Genomic DNA, 10,467 nt, shown 5'->3' with positions numbered 1-10,467 from the left:
GATCAAGTGGCCAGGAAACCGTTGTTGCAGAAGTTGGCGAGAGTGACGGGCGGTATGAGCCGTGGCACCATCCTGTTGAAACCAAAAGGCTTCCAATTTATTTTCCTCACCATACTCCTCAATTCTGGGGAAGAAAAAGTTCTCCAACATCTGACAATAGTGCACAGCGTTCACAGTAACAGTTGCACCTTCCAATCCAAAAAAGTAGGGGCCAATTATGCCTATGGAGGACACAGCGCACCACACAGTCACTTTTGGAGAATGAAGAGGTTTTTGGTGAAGAGTTCGTGGGTTTTCAGCTGCCCAGTAACGAAAATTTTGTTTATTTACTGTGCCCGAGAGGTGAAAATGTGCCTCATCACTAGACCACAGAATAGTGCCGTGTTGTAAAGAAGCCAGTATTGCATTGCAAGCATCTGTATGTTTAACAAAATCTGCTGGCATCAATTCTTGAACAACCATCAACTTATACGGGTGTAAATTGAGGTCTGAGTGTAAAATTCGCCTCACCGTTCTGGCCGACATTCCAAGAGCAGCAGCATGTTTCCACGCAGAGCACGATGGAGATTGTTCAATAGACGCTCTCACCGCCATTATGTTCTCTGGTGTCCTCACACTCTTTGGTTGTCCGACTGGTTTTCTAGGCAGTGCAGATCCGGTCGCCCGTACACTTGTAATCCATTTCCTTATGGCTACATTTCCATTTCCATCAGGAACTCTATCATGACGATTCAAACCAAACCATCTACGAAATGCACGCTGGGTTGCCACCACACTATCCTTATTTTTAAAGAACGTTTCGACTACAAAACCACGATGCTCGCCAGCCCACAGCATGGTGTCTACTAATAATGGCGTCTTTTCCCCCACCACATGGAACCTCTCCCACTCCACTAACTCGCGCGCATACTCTTCAGTGACTGATTGAAACTAGGGAGTCCACTCTGCCCCACCTTGTACCTAATAGTGGTTGACACATTGCAAATTTCTTAAACTTGAATAAAATATTTTTTATAGTGCTTTAAATAATTCCCCAATTCACTGATAAAGGCCTGGCTAATGAGCTCATTAGGACAACTTGCACTCACTTTAATGATGTTCTGAAGTTCTTGTAGAATAATTAATTATCTCCAATAATTAATTAGTTGAATCCTTTCGACTCTGCTGGGCTTGTGTATGGTCCAGATTACGTATAAGTCTCTATCAGTATTAATGATATATTTACGGGAATAAATTACAGTTAAGAACTCTTAAACAACACTGAGTTCACAAATAATCAAACATTAATTACACTTATTTAACATTTAAAACGGGACTGGCTTGAGGCTTTGAAATTAATTGAAAAGAGACCCTATCTCTGTATGCTGCCGTATCAGTCGAGATCACAAGCCAGAGAGAAAAAGTTCTCAGAAAAATTCTCATCTCTTCCTCTAACAACTTGTAAGCCTTCTTCTCATTGGCTTTCTCATTTTAGTAAAACGTGATGTAATTGGTTACTTAAGATTCAGGGTTTCTCCAACTTTTGCTTTGCAATGAATATATATTTTATCTCAGGGTGCAAGATTCGGCACCTGATGGAATAAGTAGAGCAATTCATCTAGTGAATCAGAGCTACAACAAACTATCGCAAATTATATTGCAAAATTGAAGATCATATGAATATGCATTAATAGCCTAGATTTTATACTTCTTTGATTTATTAGAATTTTCTGAAATGTACTGACTCATTATTCCTCTAATAAAATACCTTTAATACTATATTTACTTGCGCAAGTATTTTTTTTTATTAAATTCTTAATTTATAAGAAAACCCTTTCGACGAGCTAGCTTTGATTATTAGGTAAATTCGATGCACTGAGGGCGCCCATCACTAATTCAATATTTCTCACTCACGTGTTGAAATCTTCTTATGAGCCGCTGATGTCGATCCAACTCCTGGTGGTCCTGGACTATGGTAGCCGGAATCGTCTCTTCCAAGGGGTTACAAAAATTATTTAAAAATGAAAATGACTTCTGCTTTATAAGAGCATCACAAAGTCTTATAAGAAATTTAATAATTCAATCTAACTTAAGCTTTTTACAAGTTATAGCAAGGTATTACGCTCTATAATATTTAGGGAACTCTCATGGTGGCATTTGGCAGGCGAGTGCTGGTTCTCCTTTCTCAATTTTACAATTCTTATTTCCGACTTTCAAATTTACATAAAATTTGAATATCCTAGTCCTCCGCCATTAAAGGCTCAAATAGACCGTACTAAAATATTAAATTATCACTTATGTTGTATGTTTAATAATTTCTTTGCCTTTGGTCCATATCCATAACATAGACTATATAACAATTTTATACAAATTCTAATCATTTGTAGAAATATATATAAATATTTTTGAATTGGCATACTATTGCCGCCTATTAACTGCCATTATGTGATTGGTGCATGCAAATTGTTTCAGTATTCATGCGCTTGGTAACCTCCTATTTCCTGGATACATTCAATTATTTTTATTAGGTTTTTTAAGTATGCCCTCTACATGCTAGTTAATTTTCTATATATTACTATTTATTTCATGCATCCTAATAGTTAGCCACGTGACCTTTTGTTCTTCCAAATTGCATACCGTTTTGCCGCAATAGATCTCTGCCAAAAGGTTTGGTCAGATTCTACGTTGCATGGCTCGGTCGATTGTTAGGTCGCCGATCACTGAATGTTTATGCCTAACCTCAATCTTCAATATTTTATATAATATTATATATTAGCAAAAAATTATTTCAATTCCTTTTAGGCTATTGTACCGTTTAGCCAGGACAAGCTGATGCTATCTAATCTTTATGTTATCTCCTTGGCGATATTAGCCAGTTACTTTACTCAGACCTATTAGTACTTCAGCTAGGGATTTTTATATCTACCCAAATTTCAATATGTTACAATATAATATTTACAATTATGTGAATAAAATATTTTTTATAGTGCTTTAAATAATTCCCCAATTCACTGATAAAGGCCTGGCTAATGAGCTCATTAGGACAACTTGCACTCACTTTAATGATGTTCTGAAGTTCTTGTAGAATAATTAATTATCTCCAATAATTAATTAGTTGAATCCTTTCGACTCTGCTGGGCTTGTGTATGGTCCAGATTACGTATAAGTCTCTATCAGTATTAATGATATATTTACGGGAATAAATTACAGTTAAGAACTCTCAAACAACACTGAGTTCACAAATAATCAAACATTAATTACACTTATTTAACATTTAAAACGGGACTGGCTTGAGGCTTTGAAATTAATTGAAAAGAGACCCTATCTCTGTATGCTGCCGTATCAGTCGAGATCACAAGCCAGAGAGAAAAAGTTCTCAGAAAAATTCTCATCTCTTCCTCTAACAATTTGTAAGCCTTCTTCTGATTGGCTTTCTCATTTTAGTAAAACGTGATGTAATTGGTTACTTAAGATTCAGGGTTTCTCCAACTTTTGCTATACAAAAAATAAATAAAAATTATACATAAATAACTTATATAATAGCCTGTGAGCATTCCAATAAATAAATCCCAATATATGATACTGTAGCGTTACATACATTAATTTTTTTATGTGAGCTTTGTATACTCTTGATTTTTCATACTTTTTTTAGATTTCAATAAATATTCGAATAACATAACCATTGTTTTTTCATTACATAAACCTTCTTTACATATAATATTTACAATTATGTGAGTAAAATATAATTTAATTCATAATAGTCGAGTGATCAATCAGCTGATTCATTCGATAATAACTCAGTAAATTGTCGACTGATCTAAGATCGATTGACATATTAAATCAAAACAAAGGATTCTAACCTCAAATGTACAGGCAATCTTTTTTTCTATAATCAGCCAATAATAAACTAAGCTGCTTTATAATTTTATTTCTACCAAAGAATTCTCATTACTCCATAATTATAATTTTGCATGGTTCTCTTATCTCTTTATAGATAATATGACTACTCCTTATCATAAATAAGATTCAATTTTATTAGAGTGATACCTTGACTAGGCTATCTGTTCTTTCAATTTCACAATTCTGTTAAAGATTAGTTGGTTTCTTCAAAATTATTTTATGGTGTCAAAACACATCGTCATAGTGTTCCGTAAGCGAAAAGTGTGGCTCTCAAGTCCATCAATATAGCAATGAGCTGAAACAGTTCCTTCATTAGAATATGAATGCATGAATTGCATGAACTTGCTAATCTTCAAATTCACTTTATCTTCTCTAGGGACATGTCTCCCCATCGTTTCAATCGACAGCATATTTTTTTTTATAGAACTTTGGTCACCAACTTTTATAATCAATAATGTTCTTAGAATTTGGGATTTCAACAATAAATGAATCTTTAGGACTTGACTAAATGATGAGTTCAATACACTGTTTAAGAGTGTATATCCTGTCACATTTCTTGATCTTTCTCTTCAGAACAGCAAAATCTCTGTCACAAGGCAGGCATGTGTGTCCTCTTATTGGGAAATATTGGTTAATTGTTCTAAATTTTCCCAATGAAACCAAGGCTGATATAGCTCGCAGAAGTGTGTGATTTTTATTTTGCGATTAAGAACTATCAGAAAAAATGTGAAGATCTTTTACTCCAACCATCGAGGTGTCAAGGTATGAAAGATGAAAGATGTCACCTCATTTGGACCTTTAGTGGCCATACCTTCATGGTAAACAAAAAACTTCACTTTATCATTTTTACTTTCCTTGCCCAATATTACCATAGGTAAGGAAAGTATTGCTTTCCGAAAAAAATTAAGGTACCCCAATTTCTAAATTTCTATATGTTTCAAGGTCCCCTGAGTCCAAAAAAGTGGTTTTTGGGTATTGGTCTGTATGTGTGTGTGTGTGTGTGTGTATGAGTGTATGTGCGTCTGTGTACACGATATCTCATCTCCCAATTAACGGAATGACTTGAAATTTGGAACTTAAGGTCCTTACACTATAAGGATCCGACACGAACATTTTCGATCAAATGCAATTCAAGATGGCGGCTAAAATGGCGAATATGTTGTCAAAAAGAGAGTTTTTCGCGATTTTCTCGAAAACGGCTCCAACGATTTTGATAAAATTCATACCTAGAAAAGTCATTGATAAGCTCTATGAACTGCCACAAGTCTCATATCTGTAAAAATTTCAGGAGCACTGCACCATCTATGCAAAGTTTGGTTTTAGATTCCCAATTATCAGGCTTCAGATACAATTTGAACAAAAAAGTTCAAGTGGAAAAGATTGAGCATAAAAATCTCTAAAATTAATGTTCAGTAACATTTTCACCTAAAATTGAAAATAAGCTCGAAATTCGAGAAAATAAGATTATTCAATTGCAAACTGTTGGCAACTGTTGATTCTATTAAATCATTCACTGTGAAGAGATAGCAGACTTCGTGTGTCTGCAGCGCTATTGTCCTGTCACCAGCTGGCTCAGATCTTAGAAAAGTAGACTTGAGATGCGCGGGAACACTAGCGTCAGTTGATAAATTTTCATAACGGCAAGGAAAGTTGTGTGAGTGCGCCACACCAGATTTTTCAAATTATGAATACAGAAAACAGATACAGTTAACTGCCTCAAATAAAATGTCTCTTGTACTGGTATGGTGGGAAGCTGCAAATTCTGCATGTAATCTATACAAATAGCACCCACAGAATGATCACGTTTCGCTAAATCAGTGATTTCTGTTATTTTTTTGAAAAACTTCTTACTTTCACGGATGTGCACCATTTTTTCTGCTGCATGTACTCTTTTTGCAGCATCTTTCAAAAATCTGTTTCTTATTTTAACATTAAGTGCCTCACATGTACCGCATTTGGTCAACCTGTGGACGACCAAATTTGAGAGAAAAGTTTTCCATGAAAAGTTTTCTATAAAAACTATACTTGACATCTAATTGAGGATGCTTCTCTTTGAAGAGGTTATACATTATCAGAAGATTCAATTTCTCACTCAAATAATTAGTCTCATTTTTTGAGTAATGAGCCACTTTGCTTGGAAATGAAGAAATATGCTGCTTTATGGAGTCAATGAAATGACCAGGTTTAGCATTCCCAGATTTATTTTTCCCATGCTGGTCTTATGGTGGCTTTCCTAGTGACAGTAGTAGATTCAGATGTCGAATCCGTTCATAAGATACACCATGAATGTTAGCAAAGGCTTTTTTACATACCTGGTATTTTCCACTAACACTTGAAATTTCATAAACATAAATGGCTCCTCTGTCCGGTTGTTTTGATTCATCTTGGTCTTTTCCACGACGACGTTGCTTTACTGGAGTAACTGAGATCAAGCTTTGAAGGTAGCTTTTCTGCTCGTTTTTCGTTTCAAAGCTCCTAAACTTGGCATAAATCATGTTTCAAACCTCTTCATTGATTAAATCATAGCAGCGACGTTTATATCTGCAAATAATAAAAATAATGAAATTAATAATATTATAACAACCATCCATTACATACGTGTCTTACAGAGGCCACTATTTCACTGAGTTCCAGGGGCAGTTAGAGTTGAAAATACAAGTTAACTTGTACAGTATTGAAATAAGTGAAGTACAAAACATATAATATTAATTGAACTCATGTTTTTACATAAAATTTTAAACGATTGAAACTTAATATCAATTTCATCAAATACATACTTATGTTGTAACCACCTTGCTACAACTTTTCAAAGCTACTTGCAAAGTTATCTCACTGATTTGGGAAGTCATATTATTTTGGATCAGTAAACAGAATAGAAAGCTTGGCTATTGAGACTAAAAATAGATATAATATTCTGCTGTGCTCTGATTACCTAAATTGAGTACCTATGCTAAAATAAATGAATCTGTGGTAAACTCAGCAATTCATAATATGTTTCATAATAAACTTGTAGTCTTGTAGTACTAATATGGTAATGAAATAGGTGTGCTACAGCTTGGGAAGGCTATACCTTCCTTTGACAAAATGAGATATTACAATGGTTTTAACCCTCAACTGGTATGGTAAAAAAAAGTAACACTCCAGGTATGGTGGGGTCACCATTGACCCCAATTATAAATAATTGGTAATAAATAGTCAAATTCAAAAAATGCTGTTTATTATTATATTATATGTTCAATTGACATTTGAATTATTGAACTACTCACTATATATCAAACTTGTCACATAATGAATAATATTTTATAACTAAGTTTTGAAAACAAGCAAATTTCTTGATGAGAAAAACATCCTTATTTAAAAATTAATAATTGTACCATAAAAGTAAAAAAATTTGTTTTCACCTATTATATCTTCAAAAATGTAGGTTTGAACCACACAAGAACCTGAAAAACCACAATCTAGAATTACACATAAAAAACTGACATGGCCTAACTTTTGTAAGATTATTTAAACAAATTTGGTTAAACTTTAGAATTAGTTAAACAAAAGTGCTTGAAACTTACAATTAGTTGTCTATGCAGTCGTGGCACATAATGTGCACAGTGCTGTGGGCCTTGCAGACAGCTTGTAAGCATTTTTCGCATTCAGTTGGGTGCTTCTGGTCCCTCTTTCTCGGGCAGATACTGCAACTGCGTCTCTTTGGTGGTGGTTGGTTCTGCGCAGGTCTATGGGGTTCTTCTTGTGGAAGAGCAGCAGGGCCTGGTCGTTCTTCTGGTGGAAGAGCAGCAGGCAATGGTCGTTCTTCTGGTGGAAGTCGTGCCTCAACAATCCTTTGAACTGTCATCCCCAGTTCACGTGGTAGACTGCTAAGCTGAGATCTTCGTTTTAGGTGAGGCTGACAAAGGTCAAGTCCTAGATTTTTCAAAAAGTTTCTTCGATCTAGTTTAGTTTGCAGGTCAACTGAGTTGAGAATAACATGCGCATTTACTCCACTGATATTCAAGAGACCAAACCACAGTACTTGGGGCCAGCGACGACTTCTTCTTCCAACAGAGAAAATGGCACATTTCTGATCCAAGCAATCCACACCTCCTTTTGTTAAGTTATAGAACTCAATCAACTCTGGCTTGTTTTCATTTTCTGCATTTACTTTCATGTCATGATGCATTGTACTTAGAAGGGTAACACTACTATTTTTTTTTTTGGAACATAGGATACAAGAGTTTTATTTTGGATATTTCTCACAAACCTTTTACTTTCTTCATATTTTGGTACTTTTTCACGATTTTTGTTCAGCTTTTCTGTTCTAGTATGTTTTTCGTTCTTGATTTTAGCTCTATTTATTTTATGTAACATTTTAAGCTCCTTGAAATGTTCATTAGCGCTATGTTCTGTGATTTGTGCTCTTGTCATTTCTAAATCTGGGATGTATTATTGTTTGGTCCAAATGTCAACTCAAAAGGAGTCATGCTGAAGTCTTTTTTGATTGAATTGTTGTAAGAAATTAAGCTAAGGAGTAGTTTGTCTTCTAGGGTTGAATTTTGTCTGTCAATTTCCAAAGAATTGAGAGTTTCAATAAGAGTAGAGTGTGCATGCTCTATTGTGCCTTGTGATTCCGGATGTCCAGATGATACATAATATGGAGTAATGTCATAAACTGACAAAAATTGTTTTAATAGAGCACTGTCGAATTCTTTTCCTTGGTCCATTTGGATTTTCTTAGGAAGAGGGTGTCTAGAAAAATATTATTTTAGGGTCTTAGTTAAGGCTACACTTGATAAATTGTCTAAAATATAAGCATCAAGCATTTTACTGAATGTATCAATTATAGTCAACACTTTTTGTTGTCCCCTAGCCTAATGCCATTATGTCATTATACATCGAGGAGTATAGTTTTGGCAGGTCCTCCAGCCTACTGTCATGTCATTGTACATAAGGGAGTTTTGTTTTGTCAGGTCCCCTAGCCTAGTGCCATATATCATCATACATCGAAGAGTTTAGTTTTGACAGCCTACTGCCAAAGATTATCATAATGAAGATTATCAAAGATTACTTCAGCACGTCTTTGTAGACAACATTTGAAGTTTTGTTGTCAGGTGCCAAGAATACCAAACTTTCAGGACTGCTGACTCTTGAGCAAGCTACATAGAGAAAAACAGTCTTCTCTCAAATCTATGCCAGCAGATGTCCTTGAGACTTATTGATGGTCATAGCAAAGCTCAACTTCACTGGAAACTGGAGCCTTTTGAAGGGAATCTGGTAGTGAGATGGAATCAGAGGAATTCTAGGAATGAAGACAGACTCCCCTGTTGCACAGCCTGTGAAAACAGTTGCCTCTATAGTTTTTTTGTGTAGGGCTGTAATCTGAAGCCTAGTCCCATTACACAATTTTGGTGGGTTTAAATTTTGCAGCAATATTATAGGAGCTCCTATTCTATATGTAGGCTAACCAGATGACAAACTGCGTGGTTCTAATGTGTTCAGGAACTCAATGGGGAAATGAACTGCTTGGTCATTTTTCAAGACAGAATCAACTGCCTTGAATTCCATTTCAATGTTGTCAGAAGATTTCAAAAGCATCTCATTAATTTCAAACACCTTGTCATTACGTGGGCTGAGAATGGCTCTCTCATGAGATATGGTAATCTTGTTAAAACAGAACTCAGAGTTTCCCCAAATAGTACTTTACCACCTGATTCTGGGAAGTTACCATCCCCTAATGAGAGGAGTGATGACGAAAATTGATTGGCTGATGCATTGTCTCCTAGAAAAACTCAGAATACAAAATACCTAGAATACAAAAAATTGTATTCAGAGACATTTTACTTACATATGGCCACAATGAGGAGGATTTGACACATGCTTGGACTTCATCTGCTCTGGTCCCTCTGGGAATAATTGGAAAAGTTTGATGGAAATAACCAGCCAATAAAACTGTCCTCCCATGATATCATTATTGTTCTTAAATCCTCAAGGGTTCGGTCAAGTGCCTCAAATGCTCTTTTGTGAGCCATTGTACTCTTATCCCACACAATCAATTTACAGTCTCTCAGTACCTTAGCCATGTTACTTTGTTTTGTAATATTACATATGGGTGTATTTTTGTTTGTAACGGATTCAAAAGTAGTTTTAAAGCATAATGTGCTGTTCTGCTCCCTTCCAACAAAGTAGCAGCAATTCTTGAAGATGCTACTGCTATAGCAATGGAACTCAAACCTCTTATTTCAACAAATACCAAATTTATTATGAACGTTTTACCAGTACCCCCTGGAGCATCCAAAAAAATACTTCACTTTTGTCTGAAGCAATGTTATCAATTACAGACTCATAGACTGCTTGCTGGTCTTTTGTCACCCTTTTTTCATTTTCCTCAACAAAAGAAGTAAACTCAGCAGTGTAGTTCAATTTCCTCATATACTCTGGGTTTTCTTCAATCTGTTCAGTTTGTGTTGGCTGATGAAGGTTGAATTGTTGCAGGTTGTGACCTCCAAGCCTCAACACAGCATCTTCAATGACAGACATTGATTACAGGCCTCATCAGATACTTGATTATTTTCTGGGAAGTATTTTTCCAGCCTGCGTAGAATA

General features: G+C 35.5%; 1 protein-coding gene across 1 annotated transcript; it reads right to left on the bottom strand.

The window, feature by feature from the left end:
• Positions 1-7,444: 7,444 nt before the first annotated feature.
• Positions 7,445-8,047, bottom strand: LOC111062071. Its single transcript, XM_022349770.2, has one exon. The coding sequence runs from the start codon at positions 8,045-8,047 to the stop codon at positions 7,445-7,447; it is 603 nt and encodes a 200-aa protein (XP_022205462.2).
• Positions 8,048-10,467: the final 2,420 nt, after the last annotated feature.

The sequence above is a fragment of the Nilaparvata lugens genome, chromosome 1 (assembly GCF_014356525.2).
Source record: "Nilaparvata lugens isolate BPH chromosome 1, ASM1435652v1, whole genome shotgun sequence".
NCBI classification, from domain to species: domain Eukaryota; kingdom Metazoa; phylum Arthropoda; class Insecta; order Hemiptera; family Delphacidae; genus Nilaparvata; species Nilaparvata lugens.
The sequence above is the reverse complement of the archived record's forward strand: the minus strand, read 5'-3'. Positions and strand labels throughout refer to the sequence as shown.